General features: G+C 32.9%; 3 protein-coding genes across 4 annotated transcripts; 1 reads left to right on the top strand and 2 right to left on the bottom strand.

The window, feature by feature from the left end:
- Positions 1 to 2,474: 2,474 nt before the first annotated feature.
- LOC113865174 (uncharacterized protein At2g24330-like) lies at positions 2,475 to 6,220 on the bottom strand. Its single transcript, XM_027499566.1, has 6 exons — positions 6,012 to 6,220; positions 5,578 to 5,841; positions 5,017 to 5,161; positions 4,142 to 4,251; positions 3,356 to 3,779; positions 2,475 to 3,221 (listed from the first exon to the last, which is right to left on the bottom strand). Exons 2-6 carry the CDS (start codon positions 5,836 to 5,838, stop codon positions 2,962 to 2,964), a joined length of 1,200 nt encoding a protein of 399 aa, XP_027355367.1. The 5' UTR covers positions 5,839 to 5,841; positions 6,012 to 6,220; the 3' UTR covers positions 2,475 to 2,961.
- Positions 6,221 to 7,151: 931 nt separating this feature from the next.
- LOC113864643 (cryptochrome DASH, chloroplastic/mitochondrial) lies at positions 7,152 to 12,366 on the bottom strand. 2 transcript variants are annotated; one of them, XM_027498603.1, is made up of 13 exons: positions 11,939 to 12,366; positions 11,699 to 11,838; positions 11,227 to 11,448; positions 11,023 to 11,148; positions 10,811 to 10,885; positions 10,292 to 10,408; positions 10,157 to 10,203; positions 9,676 to 9,752; positions 9,414 to 9,489; positions 9,121 to 9,190; positions 8,841 to 8,964; positions 8,297 to 8,346; positions 7,152 to 7,658 (listed from the first exon to the last, which is right to left on the bottom strand). In XM_027498603.1, exons 1-13 carry the CDS (start codon positions 12,348 to 12,350, stop codon positions 7,440 to 7,442), a joined length of 1,755 nt encoding a protein of 584 aa, XP_027354404.1. In that variant the 5' UTR covers positions 12,351 to 12,366; the 3' UTR covers positions 7,152 to 7,439. The 2 variants fall into 2 exon arrangements, with proteins under 2 accessions (XP_027354404.1, XP_027354403.1); XM_027498602.1 differs by having other exon boundaries at positions 7,381 to 7,658; positions 10,157 to 10,197; positions 10,286 to 10,408; positions 10,978 to 11,148; positions 11,939 to 12,360.
- Positions 12,367 to 13,338: 972 nt separating this feature from the next.
- LOC113865705 (protein FAM32A-like) lies at positions 13,339 to 14,655 on the top strand. Its single transcript, XM_027500428.1, has 3 exons — positions 13,339 to 13,452; positions 13,648 to 14,015; positions 14,323 to 14,655. The coding sequence occupies exons 2-3, from the start codon at positions 13,907 to 13,909 to the stop codon at positions 14,577 to 14,579; spliced, it is 366 nt and encodes a 121-aa protein (XP_027356229.1). The 5' UTR covers positions 13,339 to 13,452; positions 13,648 to 13,906; the 3' UTR covers positions 14,580 to 14,655.
- The last annotated feature ends 544 nt before the right edge of the window (positions 14,656 to 15,199 follow it).

Here is a 15,199-nt window from a genome sequence, read left to right as displayed (position 1 = left end):
TTCAATAATTTGATCTCCAGCAAATATTTTAACATCCGCGAGGGCCGCACATTCATTTTCAGCATCGATTTTCCTATCACCTTTATGCAGTATCTGGTTTTCTTTGACAATCTGGGAGGACAACTATCATTGATAAGATTCATGAACAAATATTTAGACATCATGATGCTGTGCTATCAGTTATAGCAATCAGATTATTATTGATGAGAAGGTAACACCTAACTAACTAATGTTCTCCTATGACAATGGGAAAGTAACTGATTTGTCCCCCTATCATCATCATTATTACTCCAACTTGAAATCCACTTCAAGGAATGCTTATTTAAATGTAGAATCTAGAAAAGAAGTCACTTGGAATTTTTTTTTCAAACAATTGGAACCAAGTGCTCATGGAATGTGCTTTGGAACAAAATATGGAACAACTGTGGGTTTCAAAAAATCTGCTCAGCTAGTTAACACTGCAAATCAGCAGAATCAAAATCTTCATACATCAATAGGGTTCACAGAATCAAAAGGTGACTATGCCCCACCCCCACCTATGCCACCAGATGATCTTGCATACAGAAAAGGGGGAAGCTGAGTGGACATTTTGCAAAGCCAGTCTCGCTCTTGACCAAATGGGCCAAACCCAAATTGGTCACAACAATAGGCTTCACAGAGTGGTATTAATGAACCACGCCCAATTCACTAGGGCTAGGGAGGAGATATAAGGAGGAAGATTTGTTTCAAGGGCTCACCTTTGGGGCACATGTGGGCCCACACTTTATCATAGTACAAGAGGTTTTCAGGCCCAATAATTTGAAAAAGATCTCATTTTGTGTTATAGCACCATGTTCAGCAAAGCTCAACATCCCACATCCCCTGTTTTGTGCGCCTAAAACAGAACTTTGGAAGTACTATATCCATAATTTCAACCTTGAGAACAAGGTTAAAATTCAAGTGGTATTATTAGGAGTTAAGAGAGAAGAAAGGAAAGTTAGTTATAGTATTTAGTTAGTTGAAGGGATTAGTTAGTTAGAGGGGATCTGTGAGGTAAATAAATACAATGAAGATGTAAGGGAAAGACATTTAGATATGTTACACATGAACTTTTACTGTGTGAAAAGGAAAAACTTAGAGGAGTGATCCCTATTTTATTTTCTATACTCTTTCTATTTTCCTAATGCCAACGTTGTGAATGGGCATAATAAAAAATTATATAAAATATTTTTTCTTAAAGATAATATTTAATAATATTAATATATTAAATTGTATTAATTTATATAATTTTTAATAAAAAATTATTATATATAATTTTTTTTATCACATACAATGTTGTACAAACATAAAAAATTTATATATATATTATCTGTAAATTATGTTCGAGTCAAACAATTTTAAAATTTTAAATTAGAGCATCATTCATCTTTTTAATAATTTTTTAAGAGAATTTTTTTATCCTTACTAAGCTATGTGTCTTTTATTATTAATAACTGAACATTTTTTATTTATAACTTATTTATTTTGAGTACTTTTTTTAATCTTAATTTATTTTAAATTTTAAAATTTGATACATTATGCTAAAGTAAAAGTATATTTTTATATAAAAATTAAATGTTAAGATTATTATGATAATAAAAATTATTATCATCATTATCTTAATAAATATAGAGTTAGATTAATTTTTAAATTATGAATTATGAACAGTAAATATTATGTATTTTTATTTTAATTATTTATTTTAATTGCTTTTTTTTCTTAATTTTAGAAGTCTTATTTCTTTAATTTAGTCCTATTTGATATTAATGTAATTTATTTCTATTTTAGAATCTTCATCATTCACAGGTCAATTCAAATGAATTTATATTATTTTGATTATCATAAAAATAAATGGATAAACAACAAATAGTAAAAGATATCAAGAATAAAAATAAAACAAGTATTAAAAAGTGCTTCATTAAATATTACTATTTTACTTAAACAATTTTTAACTAATAAAACATGCTTTTAGCTGCTAAAAGGTATTACTAAACACATCCATAATTTCACGATAGTTCGCTTTATTTCAATCAATCTTATCTTAATATGCATACCAAACATTCCTTCAGTTCTATTTATTTTTAGGCCAATGATTAATAAAAATCAGATAATTAATTAATGATACAGCAAGCTTTGGATACTGAAAAAAAAAAAACAATTAACTACAATGTTAAGATATTACTACTAGTTAAACAATTATTAAATAATAAATACATTATTTTAAAATATCAATTTTATTGTTTTTATTTATATTTTATAAAATAATAAATGAATTATTGATAAAATATTTCAAGATATATAACTAGTTTCTTACTGCAGAAAAAACGAATCAAGTAAACAAATACTCAATCTGAAAACAGGTGAGTATGACGAAAAGGATAGCTAAATAGTTATTCACCGGAGCTAAAATGCATAAAAGATATGTATAACAGTTCACATTTGATGCTACACCATTAGAGAAATTTTATATTAATACTTTCGTAAAATGAATAATTATTGCGGATACAGTATATACAAAAATACCAGAAACAGTCTGGACACTGGACCAAGGAGTTCCAATCAGCTAGATTGAAGTTATGGCCAATGGGTTCAAGGTTGGGATGGCATTAGCATGTCATTTAAACCCATTAAACAAAATGGATATAAATCCAGGTTTCAAAATTTCTTTCAGGTACAATCCAAGTTTGAAAACTAGAACAATGACACAATATAGTATGACAAAAAATTAAAAAGAGAGGCAAAATTGCCGTAACTCACAAGGAATACGTGTAATCTATGTATCACAAATCACAAGATGTAATAAAGTATTTCAGCACTCTTCCTGTTGCAAAGTCAACCAAGGAAATCAATTGCAAAGTTCCTCCCCTTATAGTCAGTTTGTGCCCTGAACAAGGAGCAAAACATGTCATTCCAACAGTTCAATCACCAAAAAAGGCTGCCCTTTTACTCAGTTTTCTGCTCCAAACTCGCACTTTCTGATACTTCCTCAATCTCCGGGCTAGTAGCATTTTTGGGACTACTGCTTGTGATTACACTCTCTGCTACAGATGCTGTTGCACTTTTAACTGTCTCACCATTGTCAGATCCTGTATTTGGGGAAGTAAGACCAGAGATTCGTTCATCCATATGCTTTGGTTTGTTCAATGCATGACAATGTGGGCAGTAGTATGTGATAAACGGGAAATCCTCCTTCCGTGCTAGACCTGGAAATTGTATTCATCCATTAACATTGATGAATAGAAGGAAAAAAAATAAACTAGCACTAGTACGATTATTACTATTTCTGCAATAAATGCAAAAGGACCAAAGCATAAAACGTCAAATCTAGACCCCTTACCGTTATGCATATGGCAGTTACCGCATATTAGAGCATATGACTGTGTTGGATCCTCACCCACAAGCAAAGCTGCAATTCGTGCAATCCATCCTCCATCTTGTGTGGTTGAATTTTGGGGTTGGTGATGTTCAACAACAAGCTGATCATGTTCAGAAGTCTGACTTTGATACATTCCCCCCGAACCAACCAATTGTTGATCAACAAAATCCGGTGTATTTGTCCCTGGACTAGTAGATCTAGATTGAATTGGTTTCCGATTTCTAAGTCCAGTGGACTGCACAAGTTCAACGTCATTGCTCTTCCCTATTGGAGCACTGGGATTGGATTCATCTCCCACATACACTTTCAAACCAGAATCTGCACCCAACTTGGATGCCAAAACAGTTGCAGCAGCTGCTTTAGCGGCTGGGTCTGGGTCATATCTCTGAGTAGATCACAAGCACAATACACAATAATATTAAAGCAATTGCAAACAGATAAAATCAAGATCTACTCATTGGTAATACAATTTAAAGCACATACACAGGCTTAACCACTTAAAATCAATGAATAAAGGAACTTTGATTACAGTAGTCGTGGGGAAAATTCACAAAATAGAAGCATGGGATTATGCATGTCATGGATTAAAAAAATTCAATATAATCAAGAATTAGGAGCTATGTCATCAAACTCTGTTACGTTTCTCCTTCCCCCCCCCCCCCCAAAAAAAGTTTTTGTGCCCTCCGAGCAGGATGAAGAAAAGGTGATGTTGAAAACCATGTAACAAGCACTGGTTCAAACAATCACCTGAATGAGCTGTTGTGTAGTGTAATAATTTGTCTTTTCTTTGAGCTCATCAATTTTTGCTTGCCTTTCAGCTCGAAGATTTTCAAGAATTTTCTGGTCCCTGCGATCACCTATAAAATCATGCATCGTAATTAAAAATTTTCGAAGGGAACATGTAAAATTCTAACTGCATCATTAAATTAGAATCCAATGTCAAAATCATTAGAACTATGAAGCATTGCTTTTATAACTTATTATTGATGGCAAGAAATTACTTTTTTATTAATATCAAATGCTGTTTCTTATGGCATATTTATCACACATAAATTTCATTAGAGCTGTTTGAACATGATTGCATGAACTTTAGCAGCTTCTAATGAATTTTAAAGACTACCGTAATCAAGCATTTATATCAGCATTTGCAGGCGGCACTGAAGCTATAAAATTGACAGCATGAAGAAATCCATTCATAAAAGGCATTCATTCAACAGATTACTAAACTATAGACTTCTCCATTGGCTCTATCAATTATTGAAGGCATTGTTTACAGGAGTTGATTGGCTTAAAACTCACTTTTGAAACTTTTCCATCACAACTTGTTGGGCAAAAAATAAGGCAAATGGTAGAAATTCTAATGATAGAGATACATTCAAAACCCTTTTCAATTGTAAACCATATCATAAAACAGGACCAACATCAATTTTGAGAATTGCAAAATATAAGTTATAATTCCATCGACATCAATGACAACTGCAGATTGAGTAATACTTAAGTAACCTCAATCATAGTAAAACACACAATATACACATAAAGCATCGTTATTAAAAATGGAAATTAAAAAAAAAGCACAGCTTCTGCAAATAGTGTATTTTAATTGTAAAGCTTATGACACTTACACATCCTTGTGAAGCTGATAAATGCGGAATAAGCAGCAGACGCCAGTGCAGGCACAAGAAACATTGGTAAAACCCGGATTGCCCTCATTTTCCAACTCATATCCATTGATCTTGTCGTCATAATAGCATAACCTACAGCAACGACCTGAAAGTTGAAACTATTTTAAGCAAAATTCCTTTTTTTTTTCAATTACTATATATATATATATAAGCACTTACAGTAGGACCATGAGAGCAACTTATTTACACACATTAGAGACCAAGTAACAACTTAGTTGGCTATTCAATCAAAACGACTTAATAAAAACTGAACTTAATAATCACTGACTGATTATTTGGTCCTAATTCTCCCAGAAAAAAAATTCACCGTAACACAACATATTGGATGGTAGAGAAGCTAAAAATTTTAATTCCTTTTAATATTCACGTTGGCAAAGAGAAACAACTGAAAATTATATCACATTTAAAGGTCAAAATACACGTCAATCTCATAATGAAATGTCATTAATTAATGATTGACAACAAATGTTGATAACAAAGTATAATTAACCATTACCACACCTCAAATATGATAGAGAATACAATAAGATGGCGGGAAAATTGCCTCCAGGATCGGGATCTCCGTGTCATTCTAGCAATAACTGCAGCTTCCTCTTTAGAAATGTATTGCAACCTCTTCTCAAAATCATCGCCGTGTAACCTAAATATTCCATTCCAAATTCGGGAAAAGAATCCCTTGCGCTTCTTCTTTCCATTCCCAGCGCCAGTAGTTGCACTCATCTCTTTCTTCTCACCTTCCCCAACTTCTTTCTCATCCGCCATCCCCTGGAAGAAGAAAAAAAAATTTCAACGATTCAAATTCTCCATAACAATTAAAGATATTTAGTGAATTCAACGATAATTTTGTTACGATAATCAAACAATCGGAGAAGGTTGAGAAATGAAAATGAAAGCGTGAGATCAAGGAAGGACAAAGATGAATTGGAGAAAAATACTAGCTATCGTGGATGATCTTATCTCGTTGCTTCAGATCTGGCGAGTGAGAATGGTGATTGGAATCGAAAAGGCTTGAAAATTGGGGAGTTTTCTTCTTGTCTGCTTCGAACACAGCATGAGGGGTGCAATGAAGAGCAATTACTTCGATGCCACTCAATCCGCGAGCCAATTTTTCACCTCCCGAAGGTATTAGGATTAGTGAAAAGCGAAAACCATATACCTTAATCATTGGGGTAACCTGATAGATATATCAAATGGTGTTTTCGGAAAATAAAATACCTACGTGTAGTAATTTTTCAAGGAGTGTTTTCATTTTGACACTTGGAAAATCGGTGCGAAGAAAAGGAAGATATGAGAAAGAATTTGATAAATGATGTGATAATAACAGAAGTGAGGTAAAAAAAAACAAGAGTGAAAATTAAATTTAGAAAAAATAACTAGCAAAATTTTATAGTTAATTTTATATTTTAATTAAATTTGATTTTATAATGAGAAACACTTTTTTATATCTCAATGGAAATATTGTTAGGTACCTTTTAATAATTTAAAATATGTATAGATATTAAAATAATTATATAATATTATATATAGTATATTTTTCAGTAGTTCAAATTAGAAAACCACTTTATAATCCAGCTATCGATAGATGAAAACCTGAAGTTTAAGTTTGACGTGAGTTAAATTACAAATACTTGTTTAAAAATTGAATTGCTTATTTAAAGCTTGGAGTTTAATTATTATTTTAGATGTTAATTGTTTGGAGAAAATCTAATTTAATAATATATATATATATATATATATATATATATATATGATATTTGAGTGAACATAATTAATTTGCGAGTTATAACAATATAAATAATACGTATTAAATCATTCGCGAGTTATTACCATAAAATTAATATAATTTGAACCTGCCTCATTTATTATTGTTTCTTGATCATCATAAGATATCACTCATATCTTAAAGATGTCCATCTCACATTTGTACTTACATTATAAAATATCACTTGTAGTGTTATTTATAAAAATATTGATTACTAATAATTTTTTTTTATAATTATACAAAGTAAAGTTTTATATTTAAATAAATCAATTGTTAAATTTAGTTATATTTTTATTTATAATAAAATATTTGCCAACAAAATATTTACTTATTATTTATATAAAGAATACATTTATTTGTTATATAAAAAACTTCTTTGACCATTGGAATATTACAATGAGGATTGAAACTGGATCAAACCTTCTCTACAAAGAAAAAGAAAAAGCATCAAGAAGAATGAATTTAAATTGTCACTCGAGCGAAGCTCCTGCTACCACGCGACACGCCATGCTATCATTCATGAGATTTCCACATCCCATTGGAGGAAGGAATGCACAAGTGGAATTTATAATGATAAGAGCTGCAATGTTCTTCTCCAAATTTATCTCATATTCCATCTTCTTTCACTTCCTCTGTCATTGGCTCTTCTTGCACCAAGGGATTTGTCCTCATTATGTTGTCTACTAGTTGTTCCAAACTTAAGAGGCACGATTTGACGAATGTATAAATTTCCAGGAAAATTCCTTTTATCTTTTGGAATTTTTCGTAACTGTGGCAACCAGTATGCAACATATTCACCTTCAGGGTCATATGTTTGTGCCTGAAAAAATGTAATTAGTGAAAATATTTAAGTTCACTCTACTAAATTGCTGTTTCTAAGCCTTCATTTGGATTTTTTTCTTGTATGTGCAATGTGATCACATATCAAATATCACTGAATTGCAAGCCTTTCAAATCATACATTCAACCTGAAAGAAACAACTTTACAGCTACATGCATTTTTTGAGTGTGTTTTGTACAAAATCATTCACATAAATTTATAAACCTTCACCTGGGAGAGTCAGTCTAAGAGATGGTGTTAGAACCTCTATGATCAAGTAGCCAAAATTTTGATCTTTGCAGTTTCAATTCTTCAAAACAATAGTTGAATTTTAGTATATGCTAAGCTGGATCTAGGCTGTGTTTACGTGTGGCCTCAAGAGCCCTCTAGTGTGATGAGATGTGGTTTATACAAATCATTCATGAGCCCTTAACCAAACAGCTCAAACTTTTGGAAAATCAGTGCATATTATACTATAATGACACCACAACTCTAATAGACAGATAAAGCATCAAACCATATACCCTTCAGGAATCAAAACTATCCAACGCACCCTACTTTTATAGTTATAGCATGTTAGTGAAGGTGAGGATGTTAAATCATATATTGTAACATTGAATCTCCGTATAGCCTCTTACTTGTTTTGGGATGCTGAAATAACGATCTTCTCTGGGATCATTCCCAACTCCTGAACAGGAAGAACAAAGAGATGGATTGTAATTTTCATTGTTTAAAAATTTGTGAACAGATTAGTAATGTGGACATAGCATATTATAAAATCTGTGCATTTTCTTTCAGGTAGAGTGATCAAATGTGTCAACATTTTCTCTTTCTTCAGCTTTCACTTTGGCAATCCTAACTATTTCCTGAATTAGTATGAACAAATACAAACAAACAAATCTCAAACTAGCAAAAGAATTTGAGTGGTCCAAATAATACTATTCATCAACAAAGTCATGTTAACAAATGATGCAATGCCCCAATTAGTTATTCAATTAGCAGTACCACTACAGCCTAGTGGTTTATAAGACATACACTTAATGATAACGGGTTGAAGGATTATATTGTATTTCAACAAAAACATTTTTTAAATTAAAAAATGAGGATAAATAATTCGGTACATGTAGGCTTACATCTCCATGCACACTTAGTTTATTAGCATAGTTATCCAAATAAAGCTACCTGATCCATAAGTCCAGTTTCCATAATTAGAGCACGGATCATAATCCAAAAGACACGTCTCAAACCATTCTGCCCCCATGCGCCAATCTATGCCCATATCTCGAACAAGAAAGGAACACACAATCTGTCAAAAAGGCAATCAAGTTTCACATCTCAGTCACAAAGGTGTGTTCAAAATCCCACTAAAATATAATATTATCTACTTTGGTCCAAGAATCATATTGTATAAATTTCTAACAATTATTATACTGTAGGAACACAATAATGGGCTCTGGTTAACCTGGCGTCCTCGATTTGACATAAACCCAGTAGTTGATAGTTCTTTCATGTTGGCATCTATTAGAGGATACCTTGAGGTCCAAAGAAAGAAAAATAGAAGAAAGAAAGTGTCAACTCATCAGAAATATAGGATACTAATTGTGATTTGATTATTTAAATTTTCTCCCTCATTCCCTAAGATATAATATAAGATAATTCTAAGATACTATTACTTTAGAGAGTGACAAATTTTAGGTCTGTGTTAAAAGAAATAATAAAATTCTGTATAATCTGAATTTCTGACAGAAACAGTACCCCGTACAACCATCTCTCCAAGATTCAAACAAATTCTTGTCTTGGCTCCGATTGTGCTGAACTTTCCTAGGGCCACCTGAAAAGGAAAAAAGAAGATTATACTTATTCTGAACAAACTGATTTTAACAAGAAAGTTCTGCAAAGATGTATTATCTCTCTGGCACTCCATAACTACTAGCTATGGATAACACACTGGTATAAAATCAACAGAATTTTTAAACATAAAACACCAAAGGCATCAAACACTGGAACCTATTAATACCTAAATGGAAAAGTGAATTCCCATATTTCAGAGATAAGAACCTAAAGTAATCTCTCCATATCAACTCGAACAAAACCCTGTAAAAACATAGATGGGTTCAGAAGAAGAAAACATAATGAGATGGGAGTAAAAGTCAAAACTGTTTTTATATAACTTTCTATAATATTACTAAAATTTCTTGCAGATTGAAGTTACTGTAAATCAAAGAACTAAGTTATTCTCATCCTATTTTCTTCCCTTCCATGCATTGTCCTTTATTTTTCACTTCAGTTCATTTTATCACAAACACAGAGCATTGACATTTTTTTAAAAAAACTACTCTGCAAAAATAAGCTTTTTTGGGTGAAGTTAAAGCAGCTTTGCGAAATCCAACTAGACAGATTAGTTAATCTTTAAGAATAATTAATGAAATGGTAATAAGGGAATACCATCTAGAAATATGATAAAGATATATATTAATGAGAATGACGCAATGTTATACCAATAGGTAGAACTATTTGCTAGTCTTTCATTCTCGTATCTCTGCACCTATAAAGAATACACCGAACTCTGTCAATGCACTCACATTATTTCAGATATCATACAAAGCACAAAACAGAATATTTCCAACTTTAACCTCTTCATGTATGAAACGAGGAGACAAGCTTCCTGAGGCAAGCCAGGGTGAGAATTTGGTAGAATAATCAGGCCCCAACATTCCATTTCTGGTCTCTTTGTAGACCTTTAGCAAATCCTACATATGCACAATCTTAAGCATGCATTAGTCCCAAACTAGACTCCTGAAAACGATGAGTTCATTTCTTATTTGACCCTTTTTCCTACTTTTGTGCCATAAGAAATTAAATAGCTCTCATTTATTTTGTATGCAAAGTTACTGCAAACTGGTTATACAAAGTTGACCTGACAACATATTTGGTGAGCGGTGATGCATTCATTTCATAAAGCATGTGTAGATTCTATGTAGGCAATTCACAAATAGAAGATTAGTCATTATCAAAGATTACTCCTGAACATAAAGTACAACCAAAAAATAACAGATCACTCCTGCACTAACTCATTATTTACCGAGTAGCCATATGCAGCAACAGTGACAAAACATAAATTGGAACTACACTGTCAATTTGAGACAACCAACCTTCTTCCAAAAGTACTCATATACTCTGCTCAATGCTGCAGTTTCACCCCCCACAAACTTCATCCCTTTGCTAACCTATATCAAGTGGAAGAAAACAAAGGAAAGAACAAAAATCATTATCTTTTAATTCTTGACTTCAAAAGTCTCACGTTAATTTCCTTTAAAGCATGCAGAAATCTTGAAGAATGTCCAAAAATTATGGCAAAACCTACATTCTGTGTGCAAAGTCCCAGCTGCTCTAATGAAGGAAGGCATCCCCAATCCTCAATTGGGGGAGATGGTCCAAGAGATGCTGGAAGTTTGATGCATGTGCGTATGGTACATTTGGCTTCAACAATCTACAAGTTTCAGATAATTGGATCCCATTAGCATGCTTAACTAGCAGTGAAAACAAATGTCAATTGAATAAAACATGCCTTACGAAACTGAGTATACACATCTGGCAAACAAGTGTCATCAAAAGGGAGGTCATCAAGGTGGTACATTGTGGTACCCCAAATAAACTGCAACTTAGGAACTTTGTTTGAAACTGTCACACCAGTGGATTCCTCAGGAGATATCACCACTTGTTGAAGACCTTTGCTGACTAAGCTTTCAACATTCAGCTCCTCACTGCATGTTTCTTTCTGCGCATACACCTGACAATTTTACACTCATCAATCAACCCTATCTCTTCAACCATGAATTTTCATCAATTTGAACAAGCTTATTTAACATGTTTTAATTTCAAAGACTTTTGCACGTCTGGTTCAGCTTATTTTGAGGAAACAATCACTTATGTTTTAGCTTTGTGAAAGAGTTTTCAAAAAATAATTTTTTAACGGCTACAAACGTCAAAAAATATGCCATTTTTTCTCTGAAAAATAGATAATTTAAACATGCACTTACTGTATGAGCTCCAAAAGCTTTTGCAAGAGAAGGAAGAATGTCCTCAGGTTTGCCATGTCGTATGAGCAAATTAAGCCCTTTTTTAATCAAATTCTTCCTCAAGTCAGCCAAGCATTCAAGGAGAAATTGCGCTCTCAATGCTGCATAGAAGTAAAATGAATATGAATGATGCTATTACTATCAGCTCAAAAAAGACATAAAAGGTGAATATGAGTATGAATATAAGTTATATAAAAATACCCCCGGTTTTTGGAAACCCAAAATGATAAGTGGTGGCAAAGAGTCGAGGATCAACACAATAGACAGGTAACACAATTTCGGAGGAAAGCCATGCCTTAAAGAGAGCCTCATTATCCAATACTCTGAGATCGTTTCTGAACCACACAATGGCTGTTCCCTTGCCACTCCTCTTGGTGTTGGACGTGTACCTTTGAAATGTGTTGTCGGCTACACGGTCCATGTCGTTAGCATCTTGCTCTGGCACTAGGAACGATGACGAAGAGGAAGAGGCCGAGAAAGGTTCGGATTTGGCGCATAGGTTCATCGTTGGGAACCGAATTCTTCTTGTTGGGTTTGTGAATAATATGTTTAACGTGGACTTGGACGAGGATCTTAGTAAAAGAAATGGAAATGGCGCGCAGAGAATTGCCATGTATAACGTTGGTGTTGGGTTTGGCTAAAGGAGAAAGTGAACGACCAACCAAGCAGTTGCACGTATGACACGTGGCAACCAGCGTTAGGTGTGACGTGGCCAATTACTAGCCTGTGGATATACTTACTCCTACCCATTAATCAAACTGTTTTGGTCAAGAAAGTGGTAATTTCATTTTCAATTGTTCTGTTTCAACTTTTTTAAATTATAATTACTTTTTCAAACAAAATGAGTTTTTGTATTTATAATCAAAAGATTATTTTCTATACAATTTTTTGCTGTTATTTTCTATACAATTTTAAAACTTTTTTGTTTTGAATATTCATTATTTTATAGATGTTCAACATCTATTGAACATAATTTTTTTTATGAGGATATACTAGAATGGATAATACACTTCTCTTCTGCGTATTTTCTTTATATATTTTTTCCTCTCTTGATTTTCTAAGTTCTCTGTAATCTGTCTCTGCTTTCTACATATCCCTTTTTTTTCCCTATACAATGCTTTCTACGTATACTCTATTTTGTATTACCTTAGTTTCTTAAACCTAAAAAAGGCATTAAGAAGAGAGTTGAAGAGGGCCGGATCAGTTATGAAAGGTTATATAAGATACTGGGATTGGGCTATTTGGATGAGCCCAAACAAATAACGAAGTACGGTTCCACTTGTTTCTGGAAAATTCATCCAGACCAAAAAACAAAAGTTCTAGAAAATTCAGTAACCTTCCATTCCACGGCAACGTAAGGGACAATATTAGTTTATGTCGTTTGATTGTAATCGGAAAGGAGCATGAAGATGTCGGCGTACGACAGCGTTGTGATTGGGAAATTGAGGTTGAAGGGAAAGGCATTGGACGTGAAAGCTTGTGGGATTCAAAAGAAGAAGAAGAAGAAACACGTTAAGAGGTATCATCACCTCTCTGAAGCCAATTCAGGTAAACTTAACACTCTTTTTTCCTTCTTTTTTTTTTATTCTTTGGCTGAAACCACGTAAGAAATATATTAGCCACTCTGTTGTTTCGAATAGACAAATTCCATTTTCATTTAGATGAGATTGGCATGTGTTGGCAAATATCCAAGGATACTTAATCAGTTGTGTCTTGTAATGGTTTATTTCAAGATAGTTATGTAACAAATAATGTTGAGAAAAACTATTGTGGCGTACAAGATGCAAGGTGCTTATTTTTGCATTTAGTTGAAAAGATAATCCTATGTAAAGAAATAGTTAGCGGACTGCGAACTGTGTTGCGGTTCGTGCACATCATTGGTGAGATCTGTTGATGCTGGCATCAATAAGTTAACTGCATCTAGTGGTGTGCAAATTTACTGGTGAACATGCCATTCAGAATGCCCCTTTGTGAATTTATTTATAGGAGGTTAGTTTATTGTGTTTACAGCTTATTATCATATTAAATGTAGGCATTTTGAAGAAAGCTGAGAGTTGTTACTGGATTAATGGGAAGCATGACGCTTAGCAAACATTTGATGTAATGATATTGCCGCCTTGTTTGGTCAAATTTTGATTCCCCTATAAATTCAATATTTCCCTTCAGTCAATGTATTTGGTTATTGAACATTTCTTCTTGTCTCAGGATGAAGTGATGCAGACTGCTAAAGATTCAGAAAATAGATACACTCAAAAGGGCAAAGAAACATTGAAATACGGTTAATATTTGATTCTGTGCCCAATAATTTTTTCCTTGGGTGTATGTTGGTTACGTTTAGATCTTATTCTCATGTTTTAATTGATAGAAATTTGTTTCGATGCATATTTTTGGGGCGTTTCTTTGATTATATATGCAAGTTTGGCAATTTTGAATATTTCTTTATTTGCGATAGAGTTCAGACTTGTGGAGTTTTTTTATCTCTAAAGGTGTTGAGTATCGTTAGGCAATTCATGTTCCGCTGCAGTTTTTGCTCTCTTTTAAAAAATCTTTTATTAATCGTATTTTCTTCATTTTGGAGATGTTAGATGGAAACATGTCAACGGATGACCATGAAGATAGCATAAATGAGACCGACAAATATGGTGGCAATGAAAATGGTGCATCATATGATGATCATCTTACTCCAGCTGAGAGGCGATTTCTCCAGCAGACACACAAACTTGAGTTTCAAAGGCTGGCAAAGATGGCAAGCATGTCTCATAGAGATAGGATTCATCAGTTCAATCAATATCTGGCCAATCTTAGTGAGCATTATGACATTCCAAAAGTGGGCCCTGGCTAACCAAACACTGCTGTTTTTATTTTATGCTATTAGATGTATTGCATTGTTGAAGTCATAAAAATAAGAATAATGTTTTGTAAGATCATAAACAATCTTAAGATTTAAGATTTCTCTGTCATATTCAACAATGGCTCAATCTCAAACCACAACTTGCTTGTCAATGATGGCTACTCAAGGGGAATAGATAAGGGTCAATCAGTCTGATGCTAAATCTGTTGCAAAGTCCGAAGCAAATTTAGCCGTCATAACACGCAAAATCAGCAGCCACGAAGGTTCTCATTTTCCTCCAATTCCAAACGCAAAATCACTGGTATGATAATTTTATGAAGATTTGTTTATTTAGCTCTTTTTCTAATTATGTTTTGTATTTTTATTCAAGTTGGATGAAGAAATTAGAAGAAAATGTAGATGAGTACGCAATCTGGTTGACGAGCAAGTTTCTTGATCATATGATTTCTGAATACTCACTATTTGATGCTATTCAGACATAACACAACAGAACAAACTAACGTTAATATAATATTTTTAAAATTTTTTTTTTTAATGAATAATATATATATATTGATCTTTCATTTTAGACTCTTCTCATTAAGTAATGAATTGCATTAAAGAAGCATGCT

The sequence above is a fragment of the Abrus precatorius genome, unplaced genomic scaffold, assembly GCF_003935025.1.
Source record: "Abrus precatorius isolate BTA unplaced genomic scaffold, Abrus_2018 Scaffold4, whole genome shotgun sequence".
Classification (NCBI taxonomy): Eukaryota; Viridiplantae; Streptophyta; class Magnoliopsida; order Fabales; family Fabaceae; genus Abrus; species Abrus precatorius.
This window is presented reverse-complemented; position numbering and strand designations above follow the sequence as displayed.